At 31.1% G+C, this 27389-nt stretch overlaps 1 protein-coding gene across 1 annotated transcript; it reads left to right on the forward strand.

The window, feature by feature from the left end:
* The first annotated feature begins 8875 nt into the window (after positions 1–8875).
* LOC126768226 (uncharacterized) lies at positions 8876–10882 on the forward strand. The gene is made up of 4 exons (XM_050486199.1): positions 8876–9521; positions 9588–9692; positions 9765–9971; positions 10247–10882. The coding sequence occupies exons 1-4, from the start codon at positions 9435–9437 to the stop codon at positions 10289–10291; spliced, it is 444 nt and encodes a 147-aa protein (XP_050342156.1). The 5' UTR covers positions 8876–9434; the 3' UTR covers positions 10292–10882.
* The last annotated feature ends 16507 nt before the right edge of the window (positions 10883–27389 follow it).

Consider the following 27389-nt stretch of genomic DNA (forward strand, 5'->3'; position numbering starts at 1 on the left):
ACTGCCGCATTAAAATAATTGTATTAACTGACATTTTTTATCTTTAAAACGTACTAATCGAGTATTTTATTTCATCATTTTGAAACTTGTTAATTAAAAGTAATTAAAAGCTTAATTTCAACATTGTTGGTAATTAAGAAGATTCACGATCTACGAAACGCTATTATCTTCCTAAAGTAAGTACTTCACAAATTATGAAGATAGAAACTACCGGTGATAAAATGCTTGTAAAAAACACCCTCTGGTTTAACTTGCCTATATTTTTTGTATATGTGTATATATACAAGAATATTAGACGAACAAATGGGCCACCTTTAAGTGAACTTTGTTTATACGCATTGACACTAAGAATTGTAAACAATATCTCATACCACAGGCTGATATTCCTCTTGTCTGTAATAACAGTGGCTCACACACCCTTCAAACCGGAACACAGCAATACAGAGCACTTGTGTTTGTCGGTAGAATAATTGATGAGTGACGATCCTGCGCTAAGCCTTACTGCCGGGGTTTTCCTATAACCTTTTCTTTTTCTATTGAAGTAATTTTAGTCTCAAAAATGACTAAAGAAATCACTTCTATGAAAACAATTCAATTACTTAACTATACAAAATTAAGATTAACATATGTCTACGGGACGTATTAAGTCCCTTCTGACACTCTAATTTATTTAAAAATATAAATGGACTAACTAAAACATCAATAGGATGATATATTAGTAATAATTTTATGAATCTTATTATTTAAAAATATTTTATAATTGAAATTACAGTTTTAGCTATTAATAGAAATACATACATTATGAATTTAAATATAATCTATTGAAAGTATACAAAAATGTATTTTGTACAATAACAGACAGTTTACTATTACGAATAGGAAACAATGGCGTTTGTCGTTGTATTTTTCTGAAACATTTCCAAAACTTGTCTCTGGAGGGAAGAAAATACGACAAAATTACCAGGACGTCTGCCTGTCTCGCAGGATCGCTCCTAATTACCCCTACGTCACGGGCACACCAGTGATTGATTGTAACACTAATATATCTGACAATCTAACAATGATATGTGTGACATTTGTACTAGCGATATTGTCCTTCGTAGTCTTATTATTATATGTATATTTTGATTTTTATATAAGAAAGAGATTATTAGGTGAAAAAAATATTTATGCTGCCGCTACATAATTATATTTACTAAATTATATGTTAACAATTTTACCAATACATAAAAAGTCGTATGATTACAAATGATAATGATTTACAAAACTACGAACTACGAATTTTAAAATTATGTAAATTTCGTTTGACGTTGAAAAAATATTATTTTGCACAAGCTTTATTCTATCAAAACAAACAAGCTTACTCAGAAATGAAAAATTACCCGCCGAGTTTTCTTTAATAAAGAACCATTGAACTTTTAAAACTTTTAACATACTTTCCATCTTATATTTCATTAAATAAAGTGTCATAATGCAAAGTATACTAATATGACATGACGTCAACTTACCATTTAATATACATAGTTGGTAAGTTACGTCAATCTTATTTATGTGAAGCTACCCTAAGGAAAAACAACATTACTAGAACTTACCCTCTTTCACATTTGTGAATATTATTCATTGTTTCAGTCTTTCTCGTTGTATGAAAGATAATATGTTACAAGGGTGCTATCTTAAATCCTCTCAAGATGAAAAATTGTATGTCTTTGAAAGTCTTGATATTTGGAATCATAGATTTTTAAGGACGATTTACTTATACACTCCATACGTCTATTGGATACGTTTTAACTAAACTAAGAAAATAGATCATTTTGAATATACTTATTAAAAACAATAACTCATTCAATTAACAGTCTTACATTTTAATTGAAACGATATGAGTTTTCATAAACGGAAGAAAGCTCTAATTAAGTCTCTACCATTATTATTACACTTGAAATTGGATCCAGGAGATAATCTGGCGAACAGTTGAGGTAAGCGGTGTTTCATTAATTTCTCGTAGCCTAGGGGACTTAGACGCGAAGTTAATCGGATTTTCTGTACAAGTTGAGGCACTTTCAAGTGCGATGGAAGGGTGCGAGTACGCTACCCGCGTGGTTAACGTACCAGCGAAGTAGGCAGACTACTCTAATGAATTTTATTCAGGACAATAAAAACGAAATCTTTAATAAAACCAGAAACTCAGTCCAGAATACAAGCATGAAATGTAAAAAGTGATAAATAACACTAATTCCAATAATAACATATTAAGCACACACTCAATAAAATAGTATATCGCCATAGCACACCACAAGTCGATTGGCAACATTTCACGAGTGAGCGATACAGTCAGTTCTAGCACAATGACAATACTGATATCTGTAGATAGTAATAACTATTTGCCGTCGGGTGAATATCAACTGCTTATATAGAAAAAAGCTCTAAATATAACCAAACAAGAAGTTGTATTAACATGCTCGAATTTATTTTATTGAAATTTTAAATGGTCGCGAAATATTTATAATGTACATTTTGATTAATGCTTATTAAAAATTAAAAACTTTATCAATTTATAGAGTTTAGAGTAATCTATTGTAATATGATAACACAATTAATGCGTTAGAAATAAGTCACAATAAAATTGCATAAATATCACAATCACGACTAACGTGATGTGATTCTAGTTCCTGCATTTTAGATTCGCTACATTTTTAAATTGAACGATCGATGAACGTGTAGTAAATCGCACCGACACTTGACATTTATCACTTCACACACGTATCCTTAAGTTACGTTCAATGGAAAGAGGAAAACTATATATCCCTTATTTAAATATGGTACTGAAATTTTCGATATAATTAGAGTATATTTATAAAATGACTAGCGTTTCAGCCGCGGCTTTGCCCGCAACATAATCAAAAATCCAATTAAACGGGATATGGCTTACATGCGTTCATGCTACATATAGTTGTTCAGAAGTAAGTAATAGAAAAAAAACACAACCTTTCTAATCTAATAAAACTATAAATAAAGTTAAAACTAAAAGATTACCTCATGAATAACTAATGATAAAAATAATAAATGTACTAAAAAATATAGAAAAAAATAACAATATCTTCTAATCTAAGTGAACTATTGATAGTAATAAAACTAAACAATTGAATGCATACTTTATGAAGCCCTAACAACTAAGGAATAGGTATCCTTAAAAATAAAAAGAAATAATCTATAAACTAAAATATAAAATAACAAAATTACAACCGAGTTAATAATTGCCACCAAAAGCCACAAAGTATTCAATATTGTCAATGCAATAATAAAATTAATGAAAAAACTCAAGACAATCAGTAACAGCCTGTGAATGTCCCACTGCTGGGCCAAGGCCCCTTTTTGAGGAGAAGGTTTGGAGCTCATTCCACCACACTGCTCCAATGCGGGTTGGTGAAATACACGTGTTGAATTTCAGTGAAATTCAACACATGCAGATTTCCTCACGATGTCTTCCTTCACCGTCAAGCAGGAGATTAATTATAACAGCTAATTAAACACATGAAAATTCAGTGATACTTGCCCGGGTTTGAACCAACGATTATCGGTTAAGATTCACGCGTTCTTACACAGTGGTAAGAACTCAAAAAGCCGAGATGGCCCAGCGGCCATCTCGTCTTTTTTCGGAAAGACAATCATACGACGATAAAAAAACAACAACGCGAATTTCAGACAGCACGATTCAGAATTGACACTTCGAATTAGAAATTTAGCACACCGCCATCTATGGGCAAATAGCCGCAACATATATCATAACAACAAAAATACTTACGTGAACTTCAATTTTTTTGAAACTTTTGATAAAAAACTGATTTCGGTGAAATGAAGATTACCGTTTTGGGTTAAATTTTCAAAAATGACAAAATACTATGCATTTATTTTTGCTCACAAGCTTTATTATTAAATTTCATTCTTATTTCTTCAAAAATGACGTACTAATCATACCATATTTCTACCCTCTATTTCACGCTGTTGGGGTAGATTTAAAAAAAAATCTGAAAAGCATATTTTTTTATTTCAAACCAGAAGCTTGTATACAATATTTCATGCTTCTAACTTTGGAAATGAAGTATTTCAATTCAACACCTAAAGGGGTGAAATAAAATATAAATATTAAAATGGATTAACGGATGATGAAATTTCCAAAAATCATGTGCGTGTTTTCACCATAAAATGTATTACCTGTCAAAATTTCAAGTTTTGTAACCCCTGTGGTTCAGGCTCTGCGTTGATGAGTCAGCCAGGACAAGACATTATAATATATGTAAATGTCATGATCAACTATATATATAAGCAAAATTGTAAATTACCATCTTCATCTACATAGATTTTTTTAAGTTCTTCTGTCATTGCTATCCAAACCCTTCCTGTCTGATATATTTTCCTTAGACTGTTTTTTACGTTTGTATAGGTAGCCTTTTTAATTAGCTCTTTGTGATAACCAACAGAGTAGCGTATACTTTACCCTCATGCGTAGATATTGAGGTTATACAATAAATGTTCGCATTGCCGTCTCTTGATGGTAATATTGCAAATTCAAACTTAAGTTTCTCCATGTTTGATGTCTTTATTTACATTATACAAACATAAATGTCGTTTTATAAGCAAAATTTTTATTATTATTTTTTATATTATTTTATTATTTTAAGGATTAGGAATAAATAAACTTAAGGTTGCTCTGTATCCAAAGAAACGAAGTTTAAAGTTTATTATTCCGTTTTTCCTTACAATTCCTTATTACTTTTTTACTATATAATATTTTTTTTAAAAACATATATAACTATATTACTTTAAATGTCATTTCTAAATGTTTTAATAATCACATGAACTATTACACAAGACTTAAATGTCAGTATCAATCCAAACATACAATTCAAGAAATATTATAATTATTTCTTTAAATATATACACAAGAGTGTCTGAGAAAATAAAGAATGATGGTCACTCTAAGCGTGAGTAACGCGAGCATCGTTGATGTGGCGCAGGATCGCGATCAGTTCGTGCATCTTCAATTTGCCACGTGCTGTAGACGAACGAGCAATGTAGTCGAGATAAATAGCACTAGAGTCCAATATTTATCAATCACGATTTACTTATACACTTTTTATCGAGTATAGAATCGTATAGTAATAGTAGAATTATATAAGTGAAAGATACGAACCTCACATTGAACTATCGAGGAAAAATAAAAGTTTCTATTTAATTAAATAGAAGTAAGATCCCGTTAATGTCCCACTGCTGGGCAAAGTCCTCCACTCTATTAAGCCAATTAATTGAGCTTAATGATGAATTATATTTATATTTTGGTATATGTTATTATAATTCTATTCCAGATTTCAATCTGCGACTGTTAGTTGAGGTTCACGCGTTATATCCACTTGACTAGCTTAACTCTGATTTCATTAAATACCTTTATATGTAAATATTTGCTGTATTCGTAATTGATAATGTCAATAAATACTTCAACAAAATCCGCAATCTAGTTAAATATCATTTAAACATGCATGTACAAATTTAATTTGAATCTGATAGCTAAAATTATTTAGTTAACAAATTACGGTGCTTAATATAATTAAAGGTTTACATGTAGCCGTTAAATGTTATTATAATGCATTAAATATAGTTGTTAATAATTACGCATGTTGTAGAATTATTAATATTGTTTGTATATATCAAGAAGATATACAAACAATATCATCATTATTATATATATGACAAGGGTTGCAACAACATTCAAAGAAAACTTATTTTCATTTCACATTCTAGATTTTTCTAAGATATTCATTAAAGATTGCAAATTGTATCTCGATATGTAGTCATTTGTAAATAAAATGAATCGCCGGATCGACATAAAAATATATTATCCAGATATCAGAGTATATAATCTTCATAAGGAAGAACAGTCTATACTTTATATTATTAAATAAATTTGATTTTTTTGTAGACAGATGACCAAAACAATGTTATCTACATCTAAACACCTTATTAATGTGACTTTTTAATAAAGTTTTAGATGTTTTATTTGTCATCTGAAATTTGTTTATCTATCTTATTGTGTTGCTTGCGTATGAAAAGTGTTCTGAGCGGGCTTATATTAAATTCATCAACAGTATTATTAGCAAATTAACAAATTTGGTTGATATCTTTATATTGATGATATTATTTTTCAAAAACACATATATTTTTCTTGAACATAGGACACGAACCACGTTTTTGGAAGGGTATATTAACGATATCTTGCTACCGTATTGCTTGACTACCTCATTCGTCTAGTGGCTAGATGTAAGGCCGCAGAAATCAAGGTCCTGGGTTCAAAATTTACGTTGGGCCAATAAAAAGTTAATGAGTTTTTCTGTCGAAAATTCTCAATAGTAGCCCGGAATCTGGAAGTTCTAAGAGTGTACACTTCTGTACCTTGGAAAGCACGTTAAGCCGTTGGTCCTGCGCTTAAACTCTTTCCTGTCGTGTCGGATTGCCGTCCCATCGGATTATGAGAGTTAGGGAATAGACAGTGCACTGGTGTATGCACAATACTATGTCCTGCGCAATTAGCTAATCATTCTTGAAATTCGCCGCCGTGACCGAAATCGATCTGGAGAACTATTATTATTATTTATATTTTTTGTATAAATCATTTATAGCTTCAAGAATTTTAGTAGTAAGCGCCTCAGAAAAAGCACAACAATTCCAATAATTGTTTTTCACTGTAGCCCATATTAGTTATGGTAATTTTAAATTGAATTTTAAAATTGGTTCAATATTATTGAATAGAAGCTTTGTATCAGGAGCGGGCAGCCCGGATCTGCATTACATACAAGAAACTAATCGTATATTAGTAATCTAATCTAAACTAATCGTATATTAGTTTAATGTATGGACTTTGATGATTGTTGTATATGAGTCAAATTTGTCGGCGCCGGCAGGAAGAAAATATTTCTTGCAGAAATTAATCAGTATTTATAAATATAAATGTAATATATCAGTTTTTTAATTTTTTAAATAATTCTAAATTTCGTAAAAAGTTAAAAAATAACTATTATTTCATTAATTGATTTAATGATAGAGCATCAAAGAACGTGACTAATTTATATATTTATTAATTATAATATATATGCATTCTAAGTACGATGACGGTTACATGTCATAACTTAGAAACATATTTAACATCGATTTATCGATAGGTACAAATAAAAGCTAGTTAAATTCGCGTGAACTTTGAAGTTAAATAGTAATTATGACTGTACATAATTGAGTTTGACACTTAGATAGATTGAATAGCAATAGCCCTGCGCGCGTAATACAATGCTATTAATTTTAGGCGGGCGAGGCGGTCAGACCACAGGCGGCGGTTTGACGTATTATCGTCGCGCCGCACCACTTAGTGCTGCCTCTCTGCTGTCCGACATGAGCCTCTGCGAACCACACTTCTGAATAATATATACCTAACACTTACCCACCCTAGTCTAATAGTAAAAAATTTTAAGAGGTTGTGATGTGAAGCGTGTTTTTTGTTGTAAAATTTTAATACCAATTTTATCTAACGATGAATTATTCAGGTGTCTCAATTAGGTAGAAGCGTAACGCGTACTTAAATACACTGCAACATGTTTAAAAAAAATTATTTTTCCTTTTGTTGCAAAGTAAAGTAAATGCCTGTTAATGTCCCACTTCTGGGCTAATGCCTTCTCTCCATTTAAGGAAAAAGTTAGGAACTTCTTCCATCACACTGCTCCAATACGGATTGGTTACAAATGTGACAAATTTTTAACCCATGCAGGTTTCTTCACGATGTTTTTCTTCGCCGCCAGGCATGAGATGTATTATAAACACAAATTAAGAACAATGGTGTTCTAACCACTAGGCCATCTCGGCTCTTTAACATATACATATATAAATAAGAAAAAAATTAATATTAAGAAAACCGCATTACTTCGTATTCTGATAGGATGAAGAATTTACAGGTCACGAATATATGTGTATATTTATGGCACTTTTTTCTATAACATATCTATCTACAACGCTTACATACAACAGAATAAAGTTTAGTTCCCATTTAAAAAAATTCTCGAATATAAAGGAATTTTAAGGATATAGTCTGTGTGCGTGCTGCTATAATATTAATGAAAACGGGCTCGCACTGTCGTTCGAGTCTAGAATGGCAAGCAAGCAAGCTCTATCTTAAATTGCGACTTATTCCAGCAATGTAATACAATACCTGTTCCGATTCTCTTTTAATTTTTTCCTGTTAAAACTTTTATCTCATTAGTAAACCTCTTATTTAGTGTTTAAATTGGAATTTTACATTACAAAACTCTTTGCGGCTTAAGACCGTTTATGCATGTTATATACCTTACTATAACAAAGAGTTTGCTATCGTAAAATTTTATATAATAGCACTTCGTAAAAAATGTTAATATGGTATCGAGGTCAAAATGTGCTTTTATATAGGTAAGTATCTACTGACCTGTGTTATGTACATAGAGTTAAGTAGGTAACGTAGTTCTGAAAGCGCCAACCCACAAATTTGAAAGTTGGCCAAGTTGTATCGACAGGGAGCATTTGCGGTCCCAAGCAACGCGCTTCAGTATCCGCTAGAATGAACAACTTGGGTTTGCTTTTAACTTATATCGTACAGCAGGTACATATTATTGTATTATTTAACAATTTACAGAAAGACGATTCAGTCTTCAATTCTGTATCGTATTCATTAGACGATGCCAATTTTTAAATAACGAACAAGCAATATTGTACAGTTTTTCTTTCTATTCGAACGGTATATATATATATATATATAAGTTATTGTTTAATAACAGGAAAATAACAAAACAGTTTTCTCTCAGCATTAAATTCAACCACTATAGTTAACAAAAGTTCTCGTTTGTACTCACTAAAAACAAATGTCTGCTAAAATTAGCTTCGTAAGCAAAACCTATTAAAAGACATAAGAGGAAATGTGCTAGCAACCTGCGCAAAATTTACTTGTTGGCGTCTGCGCTCAAGTAAGCAGAGTAGCTTGGAACAGGGCCGGGTAATTGAACTAATAAATCTAGCCGTGTAACTGCGCTCTCGACTCGCTCAGGATCAAGGCGAAACCATTAAGCCTTCGCTCAGATTTCTCTCAAACTCTCCTTACATTTGGTCAAACGAAACTTTATTTTGGTTTTATTATTTTTGTTTCCGAACATAGAATTCTGACAAAATTAGTTAACTAAACAAAGCTCACTATTCAGTAGTTTTGTTCGGTAATGTTTTTGAACGATTTAATCTTGCGTTCAAATTTACATAGCAAATATTCGTCGTATACAACGAGTTTATATCTGAAATTCAACCTAATCATTTGTTTCAAAACACTATAACATTATCGTTTGTTATGTTTTTACGATCACGACTTTCCTATTCAATCGATAATGTGGTTTCATTTCAAAACGGGAAAGTCACATTATATAGTATTTGCTATAGTTACTTTTATAAGTAATTTTTTTTTAACATTTCAGGTTAATATTTTGCATTTTACATTTTTATTTTTTTTATTTTCAATTTTTAATAGTGTTTTGATTTAGGTTGAAAATAATAATGTGATGCAATCAATAGAAACATTTATAGAAGATTTAAATGGGAAAAAAATTCAAATAATTAATAAAACTGTATCAGTACAAAATGATGTTGTAAGTAGAAATAGTTTTGTGCTTAAACTAAAGTGCTTGAAAATTCATAATAACTTTTCTTAATTTTTTTAGTACAAAAAATTGCAAATACAAAGTCTGCCATCAAATGCTGTTCTTATGATGAAACTCATATCTTATTACGAAGATAAGTTTAAGGTAGCAAATCACGAACCCACTGAGAGAGAAACAGCTTCCTTCTCTGTACGAATAGAGAAGGGAAAGAAAACATTAAATACCGGAAGTAGGGCAACACAAAGAATCGGGCTTAAGCCCAAAGATGTATGTTAATAATTTACTTATACTAAATAATAAAAATAAATAAAGATTAGCCATAACTTTGTAAAAAAAACTTTTAAAAATTTAATAACAGTTATTGAAAAACTTTTAAATTTAGAATTCAAAATCCTACTTATTGCTATCACGAAATAAGTTTAGGTTATACCTTTAAAAAATAGATAGGCAGGCAGCTGCTATCAACAATTGCTTTAATAAATAACAAAAAAAAAAATCTCGTAATAAGATGTAAATGTGTTTACGATGTTTGTTTGTTTCAGCGCTACTCTAATAATGTTTTAATACCGGAAGTTATCATTGCGTGAATATGTAAGATAGAAGATAAGTAAAAACGTGATTGTATTTTAATTTAATTAATCCTCAATCACCAGAAACAGATAAGATGAATCAGGCAAAACCATAATTTTGTTTTTATATATTTTTAATGAATCTGTACAGTCTAAGCATCTATGCCCAAATGCCCTTGTTTAACTTAATTTCTATTTCGTTTGCTGGCTCACATCAATTTAAAAAAAGTAACAATTGAAACTTTAAGTTTTCATAAACCTTTTTTTAAATAGATGAAACCGTTTAGTTAAAATGGTTATACATGGTGTTTACTTTTGTTAAGATATCAAAAAAAGTAAAAATTATCTTTTTCAGTAAAGATTAATTATTACCTATAATTACGGAAATGTAAAGCAATAATTAACAATTCGGTGATTTCAATGGAGTGCACTAATTGTGCAACAAAAGTTAATAGGTTAAAGTAATGGTTGGCTAGAATGTAATTTACTGTAGTACGCTGAAAATTAGGGTTTATTGTTATTTTTACTGATACTTAATTCATACAATTTCGTTTTGTTTCTATTATGAAGTCTAGAATTAAAAATTACATTTATTTTTGTTTTACTTAATTTAGTTGCTTTATTTAGATGAGGTTTTTTAATATTATCCCATCGCTGTGAAACTAATAGGAGCTTAATAAAAATCTATGATCATTTTTAATTTTCGAATTGAACTCATACACCCTTGATTGGCATATGCAGTATGGAGTATAAAATAACTGTATGCAACAAATAATACTATTACTATTATTTAAAATTCATATAGTTTGTAAAAAATAGCATTTTTATTATTCTACGATATTATTTCTAAAAGCACAGTTTAACGATATACCGTAACGTTTGGGTGCAAAGATTTCTCTCTACGTATTTGAAAACCATTTTGACCGCTGAATTCAACTGTAACTTGGAAATAGAAATGCCTAGGGATTAGTAAATACTACATATTGGTTGCCGAGATGGCCTAGTGATTAGAACGCGTAAATCTTAACCGATGATCGTGGGTTCAAACCCGGACAAGCACCACTGAATTTTCATGTGCTTAATTTGTGATTATAATTCATCTCGTGCTTGACGGTGAAGGAAAACATCGCGAGGAAACCTGCATGTGTCTAATTTCATTGAAATTATGCCACATGTGTTTATGTTTATTACGCCACATTCTACCAACCCGCATTGGAGTAGTGTGGTGAAATAAGCTCTAAAACTTCTCCTCAAAAAGGGACAGGAGGCCTTAGCCCAGCAGTGGGACATTAACAGGCTGTTACCGTACATATTGGTAATACCACTAACTTCATATGGATCGTAGGCTTATTCGACTAAGTTATAAAAAAAAGATCACATATTTAATAATTCAAGGTTCAGTGCACAGTGAGTAAAATAGGGTGTATATATATATATTCTCTCTCAGTCAGTCGATGGAAACCCCTAGTACCCCTTAATGACAATTGAAGTTAATTATAGCAAAACTTTTGGTTAACTTATTAATGATTGATTACGTTGATGGCACAAACGTGCTTAAGAATAGAGGCTGCAATTGATATATTTTATTTTAATAAAAATGGATATTTTTATTAAATTTAGATATTAAATTTAGGTTTATTTTTTTGCGTAAAAAGTGACAGTAAAAGAACTTTATTAATTTAAATAAAAACATTCAACTTATTTATATAAACTTTTTCATTATAAAATATCAATATTTGTATATTTTTTACTTATATAAGAATTTTTTACCATGCCATGTCATGACTGCGTGAAATGGAGGCAAGAATGCTAGCAATTTTTTCCCATTGAATCGTAATTCCAATCTTGTCGGCAAAAAAATGAACCAGCCACCACCAGTAGTTGCACCAATTTTAAGGTCCACAGTTTCATCTGCTAATGAAAATAAGACTTAATTTGGAAAAATCAACTTTTTCTAACTGCCAAATTACTTAAATGTGACATATGTGTGTATATGGGCCATATAGGTCACATTTAAGTAATTTGGCATCAATTATAATTTTGTTACATCGAGTAATTGGTAAACTGTTAATGACATCAAAATTACAGAAAAATTACATTGTATCTATGGACATTTTTTTTGTTTCAAAGATAGTGTCGAGCCATTAAAATCAGGCCAATGATTTGAATACGTCAATCTTAACTCGCAAAGACAAGTACTGCTGAACTGACATGACAGTTAATTATTAAGCTTAATTTGTGCATATAATTTAATTCGTGTTCACTGGTAAAGGAAAACATCGTAAAGAAAACTGTATGTGTCAGATGAAAATTTGCCACATGCACATCTAGCAGAGGATACACAACCAACAGCCCGTATTGGGGCTGCGTAGTGGGGTAAGCTACAAACATTTGTCACAAACAAAAGAGGAGGCCCTAACCCAACAGTGGGGCATTAACAGGCGGTTACATAGACAGTGGCTTTTAAGAATATTTAATATACCTCTTATAACACGTGAAGGCACTGCTAACTTTTAGATCTAAAATGTTATATCCATTAGCAATAAACACTTGCTCAGCTCATTTACCCCTCAAACCAAAATAGAGCAACACAATGTATTAATGAATGGAGGTAGAATAATTGATTAGCCCACACAGATTGGCATGTACATGATTAAAAAAGTAAAAGTTGAATCCACACATTTTTTCTTTTATCGGCTACAATCTAACTGAACGAAGCTAGCAAAGTGAATGTGTGAAATCTTTTTCTACCACGCTTTCAATTTGTACGAGTAGCACCTACTAATTTACCTTTAGGTAAAATAAAACAAAATGATGTTACAAAACTAGAACGTGTACAGCTAAGAGACCTAAACTATTCTTTCTTAAAAAATTTAAAAATCACTCATTTAAAATAAAACTTCGACTTCTGAAGTGAAGAAGTGTTCAATTATATTATTGGAGTTTAATCACATTATATTTTTAAATAAGGATTTAAAAATATATAATGATATAAACAGTATCAAGCGGGCCGATCTACTTACCGGTACCTACTGAGCTAATACATTTTACTTCATGCTCCATCTTTTTTTATGGGTTTATTCAAATATCTTCAATCTTTTTATTTTAAGATATTGTAAAATGTATCTACGCGGTAATTTTACTAACAGAAAACACTAAAATTGAATTTATTTTGATATTTAAATACACATATACCTAAGTATTTTATTAAACATAAACATGTAGCTGACTGGTACTTATCTATTTTATAACAAAGAGAAATCAATGTTGTTAGATATTTCCGTAGATAGTAATAAAGCGTTTCCTTGGAAAAGCCCTTGACCAGTATTTTTGTTACAGATAACATTGGCATGATGTATAACTTATACTTAAGATATATACAACATATAATTATAATATGTAGCCTCCTAAAACAATCACCTATCATAATGCAAAAATACCGTAGCAATCGAATTAGTTGTTTTTCGTCAATCAAAATTGATCTCATTATAATATTAGTATGATTACCGTCTGTTTATTTAATAAATACATAATAATTTAATTATATTAAGGTAATTTTCTTTTTAATTTATATAAGTTTATTTTGATTTTCTCATACTGAAATGCCTAACAAAATTCTGTTATTGTAGCTTATATTAATATAATTAAAGCGTTAGCATAATTCGATTGAAAGTGTAATGTCACAAGTAAAATGTCACAAATACTACTAAGTAACTAATACGCTTAATGTGTAAGGAAAAACAAATTTCAAATTTAAAAATGGAAAATCGTTAATCAATATTGAATTGATACCCGTGATATCAGTCTCATTTTTGTTTTAACAAATTTTCTCGCAGCTCAATTTCTATTGGCACTTGTTCAACGGCGTGAGGCGAAAGACACTCTCGGGGACGACTCCATCTGCACTAAGTACCATCTATCAAGCGTAGTACGGATTTCAGCAATGGTTACCATTTTTAATGCAACTCTCGGGACTAATTGTTATTCGAATTACTAAGCAAAAAGAGGCCCTATTATTGTAAAGTTTAACGTTTCAATAAATATCCAGATTTTGTATGTATGTGAAGTTAAATCTAAAAACTACAAAATCTTGACTACATACATATTATTTGGCCTACAGTCTAAGACTCACCCGTAGTGTGAAAATGTATGTATTTTTTCTAGCGTTTCTGTAATACTTGTAATTATATAAATTTTCGCCAACCCTGATTTTTGTATCGGGGTCCATTTTAGAAATGCGTCTTAATCGTGAACTGTATAGATATATTTTTTATTGTATTTGTAGCTTTAGCTTTGGTTATATTAATTTATTTATATTTTCGTTTTTCTTAGGTATAATGTATATTTCTAAAAAAATACAGTAGATGCGATTACGTCTGCCAATTTGAAGATATCTAAATTTAAAATTAAAATAAAAAATGACAAATTGATTTCTAGATTCAAAATCACGGTTTTTTATATAAAATTATAATTTCTTGAAAGAAATTATTTATCAGTTATTTAAACTGATAAATTATTTATTACCAAAAATATTTTTAATTAACAAATTTAAATAAAAAATATTTTTTTAATTAATAAACAAATTACCTAAATAATAAAAAAGTTTTTATATTATAATTTTATTCAACGAATGTTTTTAATCGTTATATAGTCGCTATACAGCTTTATATGTATGTCTATTCAATAAATATCACCTAAACAATGAGTTTCAAAGACGCTATTGCCGGTTTTGTCTAAATGTGAGTAGCCGGAGATAAAAAGGCGGGAAATAAAATCGAGATTAAATTTGTGATACTACTCTCTTAAAAGTGTCCGTTTGATTTAAATAATTAAAACAGAGCAAAAACATTACTTACAATATAAGTGGTATATGTAGATAAGTGTGGATAAGGTACTCGATATTTTTTAAAGAAATTTAAAGAGTATTTATGTATATCCGTATACATATATATTCTACAAATTTCTTTAAAAGTTAAGTTTTTGATCTCTTTGGATAGATATTACAGTTTTAACTTCAAGTTGAATTACAAATTAGGGTTGAAACAGTCGGTTTAATTAAATCCAGGCTGTTGTTTTGGTGATGTCATCTCGCAAAGCATTACACGCACAAGTTTACCCACAAATTGTGTTTACACCATTCAAATAAACATTGTTTAAACTTAATCCATTAAATAAACTTTCCCGAAGTTATTACCATAATAAAAATGCTCGTGTTTAATTTGTTTCTCTCTAAACCGCTTTTGACTTAAGGATTGCCATTTTGATGACTTTAATCCGATGAATTTTGATATACATATATATGAACTGGTTTATATCTCATCATGCGGACAGGAACTGCCTTTAAAATACTGGTATTAATACTTGGATATTATGACAATCTTTAGAAAAAAAATGAAAAGTGTCTAAAAATAGACTTCCATAACTTTTAAATGGATATCTGAAATAAAATTAAAAAAAGTAAGTAGAGTAGCCAGTGAGTGTCCCACTGCTGGGCTAAGCCGTCTTCTCCTTTTTGAGGAGATGGTTTGGAGCTTATTTCACCACGCTGCTATAATGCGGGTTGGTGGAATACACATGTGGCAGAATTACAGTGAACTAGACACATGCAGGTTTCCTCACGATGTTTTCTTTCACCGTCAAGCACGAGATGAATTATAAACACAAATTAAACACATGAAAATTCAGTGGTGCTTGCCCGGGTTTGAACCCACGATCACGCGTTCTAACCACTGGGCCATCTCGGCATTCGGAATTAAATTATAATTAACGATAATGTTTAAACAAAGCAAAATACAAGCGAATATAATAATGTTCATGTTTGAGTTATAAAAGTGCTCCTAAACTCCTAGACTTATTCAGAAATCGATAATATTTAAGTATCCGTTATAATGCTGCGTGAGTTTAAACGTAAGAGTCGCGTGTTTGACCGAACCATCGTAAAATGCATCATAAAGTTACGGCCATAAATTTAGAAAATCGAAGTAACTTTGAAATTGAATCGAAGCTCCGTCGAGTCAGTGCGTACAACGTCTAACCGCTCGGTCGATGAATCACAAAGATGTATGTAGTGGTAGGGAGAAGACAACTTTTGTAGGTAATAATCATCTAGCGTTGGCAACGTGCCGGCGGTGTAATAAGTTAAATCTCAGCGGGTCGGGTCCAATCCCAGAAATATCAACTTGCACTAAATTTACAAGTAAAATAATACATTGCCTAATGTTTGAACTATCCTTTTAAAGAAAATCAAAAAAGTGTTAATAATTAGTGTTGTTCATCAGTATAAGTATTATTTCATCTTATCCACACTCATATTATTAATGCCATAGTGAGTTTATTTGTTTGTAAAGTTTTCATATCTTATCTATATACATTATCAGAGATACAGAAAAGGACATAGGGAACTAACTACTGTCTCTCTCTCCCCTAAGACGTGGGTGAAGCAGCTGGCAGAATCTAATTATTTATATATTATAGTACATAGAAAATTGTATTCTATGTACGAATGAGTGCTTAGCATAAAGTTTAATTAATAAATTAAACTGAATATTATTAAAAAGAATAATTAAATTCTCTAAAAAAAATGTATATGTCTTGGTCCTGCAAAAACCTCTTCAACCCTTTTCGGGATAAATGGACTTAAAATGAAATATCGGGTGGCCCTCCACTTTGTTCCAATCGCATTTCCCTTTGGAGCGATCTCACGGCGGAAATTAATCCATCCGGCAAATGAATGGACTGCACTTGTGCGTGAGGGTTGATCAACGTATGACTGATGATTTTTATTCCCGATTCGAAAAGCCAATATTTTCATATCGATCGTATATAAATCATAGCACGAACTCTTTAATATCGTAACATATACATACCCACAAGTAGAGGTATATACATGAACATTTACTGGTGACTGTAATTTTTTTGCATGTAAATTTAAGAAGACAAAATTCTTACTTACCTTAGCTAGGTAACAACAATACCGGACAGTATACTAATTGTTGAGGTTTTATAAATAGGCAATTTGATGTTCTAAGAAATATTTAACTTTCTCTAGTATATAGATAGACTAATAATACCAAACATTCATCAATCATTTATCTCTACAAACAACGTACGTACACAAAAGTATATTATAATTAATGATTCGGACAATGATAATTAAAACTGGATCTGGTATCCAACAATCACATCAGAAAACTGTTTCGCATTATTCCAATGCAACTCAGCCAGATTAGCTGAAACTTGCGATATTTGTCCGGTGCATTAGTGGAATTAGCAATCTCATATCCGCGGAGCTAATATTTCTGGTGCACGCCGGTGCCCGAGAATTAATCAGTTTGCACAACCGCCTGCTCGCCAAATGAACTGCTATTCGCTTCCTCTCTCACTATACTAAATTCGTATATCAATCGATAGTTATATTTCCAAACATTACTAATTAGTCTTATAGAGATTATATAGTAACAGCCTGTTAATGTCCCACTGCTGGGCTAAGACCTCCTCTCCCTTTTGAGGAGAAGGTTTGGAGCTTATTCCACCACGCTGCTCCAATGCGGGTTGGTAGAATACACATGTGGCATAATTTCAATGAAATTAGACACATGCAGGTTTCCTCACGATGTTTTCCTTCACCGTCAAGCACGAGATGAATTATAAACACAAATTAAACACATGAAAATTCAGTGGTGCTTGCCCGGGTTTGAACCCACGATCATCGGTTAAGATTCACGCGTTCTAACCACTAGGCCATCTCGGCTTAGATTAGATAGGCTATAGAGATTATATATTATCACAACTTAATTGTAGTCTTAACTAATGTTTATTAAATGTTAGAAGGTACTTCATAATAATATAGAACTATTTAGTGCAATAACTTTATATGGATATAAAATACATAGATCACATAACCACTTTCGCTGAACAAGCTGAGTTCATTAAGTAACTCCGGCAGCTCGTTACAATAATTTCTGCAGGTAGTTGTCACACGGTCGAAAAGTTATTTTGCACATATTATAATGAAGCTTTATCCTGAACGTAAACAAAGTTATCGATCATGACATAAACGAGGCCCGACGTGATCTGATATTTTGATGCAATACATTGAACACTAAATCATGAACTCATTTATTGTCATTGAGTAAACGAACAGTGTTCAATGACGGCCCGGCCTGGGCGTGCAGGACGGATCGAGACGGATTACGAGCGTTACATTTTGGCTTACCTATTGTTTAATCCCAAATCTATTTAAGTGCCTTGATCGAAATGCCTGGGTTTAGTAGCTTCATGAATTTGAACATAAATTTAAACTCACATGATATAAGACACCTTTGAGATATTTCAAGGAGTGGCTGTTTAGTGAAACACTGATTTCGTTCTTTCTGTCATTGTTGATGTGATATTCGAAAGAAAAAGACACATCATTGTTTGACTAATCATCCACTAAGGAACGTTAATAAGTAAGGCCGATAGTTTTTATTTGTATAAAGAGTTTAAAATTGCTAAACATATTTCAGTTAGTATTCACAGTTTTTCTGGCAGGATATATTTTTTTTTTCAATTGTGTTTTATTCCTTAACGTAATTTCATTGTAAAAGGGTAACTATTAAGTCTCTAACCGTTTCCTCTCTCTTGATAGAGATTTCTATTACGACCCAGTGGTAACTTGTATTTAAATTAATATTTTTAATTCGCTGATTAAACAGTGCTTTTAAAAGTCTTCTTGTATGAAGTTTATTTTGATTTTATTATTTGCTAACCAGCGCTTGCATCTCAAGATTATCGTTATTATCAAATTTCATTGTTACGAAAAAAAAATAACATTGAAATGTCTAATTCTTAAAAAATTCTTCAAATCACCCGTAAAGTCTGGTTGTAATTCCCCAAGTTCCCAATTATTTTTGTCGAGAGCTGTAATTAAGCAGTATAAAGTGGTCGGCAGCCGTAATCCGACCACTTTTGTGATATTTAAACGAGTTTCATTACGCTTCGGTTATAAAAGCAGCGCTATTACGAGAAATGGACTGGAAACATCACGCTCGACTTCGAATGACCGTAATTGTCGACGCTCGGCATAAATATGACTACAGTGACGTTTGATTTTCACAAGAAATTATACCAATTCATTCGATACACCCATACCAATCGCACACATTGCTAGGCCTCAATAGTACTTAACGAATCTCGATATAAATTATTATCGATACGTAATTGAGCCACAATAGAAAAAAAATAACGATATATTTTTAGATATTTTTTAATAATTTCTGTTATCGTTCGAATCGCTTCTATATTTTCAATCAAGGAGATTTTTTACAATCTTGTTTATAGTCGAATATAATTGTACACTGAATATATGACTGGGTTGTATTTCGTAGGGGTTAGCGTGGTCTCATTGAGGCATTAGCCGACAATAAACATAAATATTTTTGCGACGTTATGGTGCCCGCTCATCCAGTAATTAAATTCCAGTGAATCGCACAAATCTTCGCCCTATGCTTACCCGGGCCCGTTATATCTCTGCTACCATAGTATTATTACGTCGGTATCCGAATGAAAATCATAACTCCTTATGTCAAGTGGGAAGCCCTTGCAATTTTTTGAAGGGATTTGTTGAAGTGGTTTTAAGAATTCGTTTTTTTTTCATTTAAACCTAGAAACTGGAAATGAGTAGATAATTTAAAAAAAATCGTACCCCCTAATATTATGCCGATTTAATCTCAAATTATCTTTTCGAAATGTTTCACGATAAGACCTTAATTCCTCTCACAGTTATGCAAATTAATGAAAAAAAATGTATCAGCTTTTTTGCGATGTGCATTGCGATGTGCATGCAGTATATATACAAAATGTAAAGTAACAATAAAAAGGAAACATCAAACTCTGTGATATGTTACTTATTTTATATAAACGTATTCAATAAACCTATAAAAGATTATATTTATTTGAATAAATTAAGTCTTTCTATTTTATTTCTTTTCTTTACTGTATATTTATAAAATATTTTATTGTGTCATATCATCATTTTTATTCCATATCATGCTGCCTAGACATATTGCTTGCTGTCTATGGTTACATCTTCGTTCTTTCGGAACATTAAGCAAACATTTTTTTTCAAACATCGGATTAGTAGTGACAGAATTTGCTGAGAATTGAACCCAGGACGTTGAGATGTGCAGCTTTATGAGTTATCATCTAAACCAAAGAGGCAGTTGGAATAAAATCACAAACATAACTGAATATATAATATAGAATTTAATTACTCCTGAACATCGTCATTCGACGCACACGTTTTCCTTTCTAAAAGTTATCGTTTCGCTCGTTAGCGGGTCTTCCTTATTATTTCCTCCACGACTGTAATCTGGCCTCTCAGCTACTTCAAACGACTTGTTCTTTTTCTTATGTGTAATTGAAATATATTGCCGTAATATCCGTTGGACCGGAACTTCACCTCTTGAGCACATCAGCTCGAGTTTTCATTACTTGGCGAAGTGATTTTTTCATGAGACAGAATAATTATTCATTTTTTACCCAGCATAAGCAAAACCACTTGAAAAGTTCTTTTCCAAGAATGAGAGGGCTGGGCTGTAAATATTTTGAAATTCAATGACATCTTGTTATACATATAAAGTGGATTTCTTATCTTTATTTTATATTGAAGCCACTTTAGGATTATATTTATTTCTGAATGTCTTTTTTGTAGGATATACGAATTTGTATTATAACTTCAGAAACTTTTATTATACTTTATTTTACTTTTCTGTTATTTTTTAAGGTATTTTTGTATATTAGGTCCTTACATATTAAATTAGCCTTTTGTCGTACTGACCACTTTGATCTGAAATATCTCCTCTCTGGACTAAGAAAAAGTTACTTGAGAGTGTTCAGTGGACTAGCGCCGGTGTCGTTCACTACAGCTTTCTAAAATCTGGCCAAACGATTACGGCAGTTATTTACTGTCAGCAACTGCAAACCATGAAGGAAGAACTAGCTGCTAAACAACCGAGATTGGTCAATCGCTCTAGGCCACTGCTGCTTCACGACAACGCAAGACACACACTGCACCACCAACAACCACTAAGTTTGATGAGCTACAATTAGAATGTCTGCGAGATCCACCGTACTTCTCGGACCTTGCTCCAACAGATTTTTTTCTAGAATTTGGACAACTTTTTACAAGGAAAAAAAAATCAACTCCGATGCGGCAAAGAGTTTATTGATTCTCGCCCCCATGGTTTTTTTAGTAAAGGGATCAATAAACTACCTATGAGATGGCAATAGTGCATAGATAACAACGGTGCATACTTTGATTAATTAAATATATTTTACAAAAAAAAAAATTGACTATATTCCTCCCGTACAAAACGCCAATTTCATATGTAAGTACCTAATATTTATATAAAAAGTTTTTATTAACATTCTAGTCGATAACCCTATATCTCGTCGGAAACATTATTCAGAAACCCACCGAATTATTCTTAAGTATTTATTTTACATTTTTGGTTACTTCAGCACAATATCTATGTAACGGTACTTACGAAAAAAATGTTTGCAATAAATCAAGTACAAGACACCACGGAATATTTCATTTTACGTCCAGATTTGGGAGTAAACCCATTAACTTTAACAAATGGGAATCACCATAAAAATTTACAAAAATTCTAAACCATTAGAAAGGTTACATTTAACTATTAACTGCCAAAATATTGAATTATGATAAATTAATTTTCATTGAAGCTTGCTGTAGACTATAATAATATAATAATAATATCCTAGAACATTATTCACACACGGCCATCTGATCCCAAACTAAGCAGAGCTTTTACTATGGAAGACAGACAGACTGATATACTACAAATACTACTTTTTTTAAATACATATTTATAAAGATAATTACACCCAGACTCAGGACAAACAGACATGTTCATGCACACAAATATCTGTCTTGGATGGGAATCAAACCCACAACCTACGGTGTGAAAGGAAAGTATCTACCAACCACGCCAACCGACCCGTCAAAACTATATAAAGTTCAAAACTTGTTGCTTTTAAAAATAAGTAACTATTTTTTAATAATTACAACACTAAATTTTAAAAAACTTTCTCAAAAGTTTTTGGAATAAAAATACCATATTTATTTAATATTTAGTATGAGGTATACTAAACGCCTTAATCACCATTTAACTCAATAAAGACGATCCCTCGTTTTTATTAAGTTAAATGATGAATATCCATATATATCTTATGTAAATATTTTTTTTAATTTTATATTAATATGCTATTTATTTATTCTAACAGAAACGAAAGCCGAGTTACAGCGGTTGGGGGTGATGCTAGTATAATTCTAGATAATGGTAGAGTGAAACATACAATCAGGTTGGTTAATGACAGTTGTACGTGGTAAGTGCACGAGAAATCTCGTGATCGTGTCCGCCTACGGTAATGAATTTCTATGTAAATATTTGAAAGTTGCATGAAATTAAATGCAACATTTTTTATAGATTATATTTTCTCGAATGTTTTTATATGATTAGTATAATTTATTAAATTGTTTTTATACGTGTTATTATATATTTTATGTAATAAATATTACGTAAAATGACATAACTACATTTCTTTCTTCTTAAGTTATTCTATGAGGTATGTACTATTATCAAACTCGATATAATAATTATTTATCTGTAATACATTCATTTAATTTAAAAATTAAAAAGAATTCCCTAACACGTCCCATATTTTATTACTCTAAATTTTATCAATATCAAACATAGCTTGATAAAAATGTTATTCCTAGTTTTTTTTTTAATATTTGAATATACTAATCAATTGTTGCACAACATATTGTACTATAAGAACGAATAAATATTTTTTTGTTAACTGTCGGTATACATATATATAATCATATCTTACTACAAAGACGAGTTACATAATCAATTTTCTAAGGGTATCATAGTATGTTTTATATGGGGTAGATCAGTCGGAAAGGGTTGATGGATGAGTGTGGCGGTGACAGCCCAAACTCGCCGTGACACGCATCCTTAATGCTGACGCAACATGTAGAGAATGTTGAGTATGGACACTCTGTCACTAAATATCCTAATTTACATTTTTATAAATAAATAAATAAGCTTAATATTTAGCTTTTTATAATAATATTTTGCCATAAGTGAAATTATAATATTGTAATATTGATACAAAACAATCAATCACTGTTACGCAGTATAAGGGCCGCATAAAGTTATTCGACTCTTACAAAAATAAACTCCACAAGCGAGCATTTGACTTGTAAAATAAGTCTTCATTACACAAAACAAAATAAAGCTACTCAAAAGTAAAACCCGCGCCAAGTTTTATTGTCTTCACAACTCGGAAAGTAAATTACCCCATCAAATTCGCTCAGCGCTAAATCTGAAGCTTATCAGAGGGCTCGGCCGAGATCCTTAAATTGAGAAAGAGCTATCTCGATGAGACCGAGTGGCCTCGAGGCGTCGACACCTTGCTACGACTGCTCAGATTAAAAAAGTTTAATTAGTCCAGCTTAACTTTTATCTATTAGATTTGGAGCATCTGCTTATTCTATACTATTACACAGCAAAACACAATAGTCACAAAACACAATAATTGTTAAACAATCACAATAGTCATTTCTATTAAACACTCGTTTAGAGATGTAACAATAATCGTAATCAAACGTGTTCAATCTTATATCCCAAGAAATTAGAAATATATAAAAAAGTTTAATATAATAGTATTGATTTATTTGTTAAAAGAAATTTCTATAAAAATATGTTATTAGCATTTTTAGTTCTATGCATCGTGTGTGAGATATTTGCAATAATGCGTTTTCAAGATCATGACTGACGCTCTAAATCTGAGTTGAAAACTTGGATTTACACTTATGAGCCATTTCCAAACATATCTTAATTGAAAAATCGATTACTTTCTTTCAGAGTAAATTTTCAAATTACCAAAGTGATCATTTATCTTTGCGCGCAAGCATGGCACGTGAATTTGGTAAATAAATGGTATATTTATTTATATATAAAAATGGCAATGCAGGAAATTTTCATACAGACACTCTACTGATTTGTTCTTCAATCGATTTCATGTAGAACGAAGAATGAAGAAATTCTCTGAGCTGGCACAATTTTCTTCACCACATTACAGAGCGTTGTTAAAGATTATGTGCCAGAAGAAAATAAAACCTGCATTAATCATCCCTGTGATATTTGATAAAGCAAACTCAATGAAAACAGTCTCTCTTTTATCGATAAAAATCGCTTTATATCTGGCAAGACCGATGAAAGATGTTAAGTTTACAGTAGCTTTTTACTATAAACCGACATCCTGTATTAATAGCCGATTCGATATATTTACGTACAACCTCAATTTAGTTGCGTAAAGAACTCTATTTAAACATGAATGACATAAAATACTTAAGACATAATAATATAAAAGTTTGTTAAGAAAGAAGAAGTTATAAAACTAAAAGATATCAATTTATAAATATAAGGTAAGTCGATCACAAATAGAGCTTGAAGTATTTTATTTTAAAGCCTATTTTCTTTAAAACTTTATCTAAAATAACAAGACGACTAAGTATTTGTAATAGGATAAATAAGGCAATCCTCTTATTCGAACCGTCGCATTAATTTACATTTCAATACTTGTATCCCTTTCTAATGATGAGGATTAGACCCGCGGGCGGTAGTAATGAGCCGATAGAGTATCATAGAGGTTAAATTAACATAATTCATGGTCAATATTTTTAGGATATCTGTTACTCTATTAAATAGGCTGTACTTATATTAATGTTTATATACTTAAAATACTTGAAAAATATAGTATAAGTATTATTTTGGTTTATTTTTCACACAGAGAACCAAATTGAGATTCAACAGAGATATGCTATTAACATTTTGCCATCACTCCACGCGGTCATGTTTTGTAAAAGTAAATGTTTTTAATTTTGATTGGCTATTTGCAATTATAAGTAAATGTGTATTAGAATTTTCCTGATTAATATATAATATAACTGCGTCGATACTTCTATGGTAATCAATACTATAATAGCTATATCGTGTCAATATTAAGATTTGCTTATCTGTATGTCTACAAGTACGAGCGACGGAACGCATTTGTAGAGCGGATTATTAACAGTTATTGGAATCAGCGCTATAAGTCCGGATTAAATTTGTGTCAATTTGCATTTTATTATAACGACAGCCCTTAAGCTTAAACTACTAACACGGCTTTGTAAAAGATTAATTTAAATTTGCGACCGTAACAATTCTACGGCGTTTTCACTGGGAAATCGAATTTAAGTAGTTTATTTAATATAATTCATCCGAGGCTCCGTATAAAAATTACAGTGTGCTACAGTATTTCCAAATAGTCTTTAATATGAATATAGTAATTGAAATGTAACTGATTACATATTTTAATATTCTATATAAAAACGTTTAAATAGGTACGTATGTATGTAAAAAGTTATATAAATACAGAACAAACATACAGACAAAAGTTATTCTTGAACAATAACTGCTTCGCACTTTAAATTGTGTATGTATAAAATGCAAGGCTTAATTTTTATATTTCCTTTTTTTATAAACTAAAAAAAATTTATAATTTTAGCCTCATATGTTATTTTGACATAAACAAAAAATACCTTGTGAAGATTTCAAAATTACGTACATTGAGTACGCTTTACGGTTTTTGTTTCAGACTTTAATTATTTTATCAATATTTGTAAAATAAATAGTCGTATATAAATATAGTTAGTAAAATGTGTGTGTGTTACTAAATATTCTCACTGTAAATCGTCAAATAATTAGTATTAATGAGCTTGACCACATTGTCGGGCGGTCAGACTTCGACAAACAACCAAACAAAGATTAAGCTGCAACTTACAGACCAGGGTAGTGCTAAATGTTTCAAGTGTCTCGTAGAAGTCGTTTTAAATGTGTTGTTATAAATTATCTCAGTTTAAGCGTATACAAGCTAAGAAAAGAAACATGTATGAATTATATTTTCAACCACTTAAATGACAAAATATTCTTATATATCCGGTAGCTGCGTCAATCGTTTCTCAATACAAAAAACTGAAATTGATAATAACTGTTCTAAACGCAAAATTATTGGTTACAAAAATATTGGTGGTAGGTGTTAGTTCATGCTCATCTGGGTAGGTAGGTGGTAGGTACCATCAACTCATCACATATTCTACCGCCAGACAGAAATTAAAATGGTTGTGTACAGGTTTTAAGGTGAGTGAAATCAAATAATATCATCAATAAATTTTATTCATTTAGACTTTTACAAAAACTTTATAACGTCATTATACAGAATCAGATATATTAAATGTTAAGCTACCACCGGTTCGGAATTTAGATTCTACCTAGAAGAACCGAACTCCGTAGTTACTTTTCCAACATTTTAAATACATAATTATATCAATCAACTACAATTATATTTATATATAAGTGAGCTAATGTAATTACAGAAACAAGGGATAACATCTTAGTTCCCAATATTGATGACGTATTGGCGATGTAAAATGGTTATTATTTCTTACATTATCTATGGGTGGTAACCACTTACTATCAGGTAGCCCATTTGCCAGTCCACTTACCTATTTTATACAAAAAATTAAATAAATTATATAACGTAAGCGAAAGGCGTAAGGGTTTTCATATATTATGTATTATACGGTCTCTAATTAAACTAGTGGTGTATGCCAAGACAGAATTCAGAATTCCTTCAAGGATAGACTTCTCTGAGAAATGGAATTGAGACAAAAAAGAAGATTGAATATTTGTGAAAAATTGTTATGAATTTCAACAAAATTTTTGTCACTGTGCGTCAAAGATATATTTTAGTGTGAACGAACGCAATGCTTGAATGAAACGTATTTAAATACAATTACCAGTATAATTCGGGCCATACATTTAGTATTTTTTACGTTCAAATTACTAATTATTAGGTTTTTACCGTACACAACTACTCATCCGAAGGCTTTGATCGTTCAGCACGCGTTGTGTGTAACCGATTACACAACATGCTCCTACGAATAGGCCTGACAATACAAGCCCGGTTTAACTCCGATAGTGTGATCGAACAATTTAAT

This window comes from Nymphalis io, chromosome 4 (assembly GCF_905147045.1).
Source record: "Nymphalis io chromosome 4, ilAglIoxx1.1, whole genome shotgun sequence".
Taxonomy (NCBI): domain Eukaryota; kingdom Metazoa; phylum Arthropoda; class Insecta; order Lepidoptera; family Nymphalidae; genus Nymphalis; species Nymphalis io.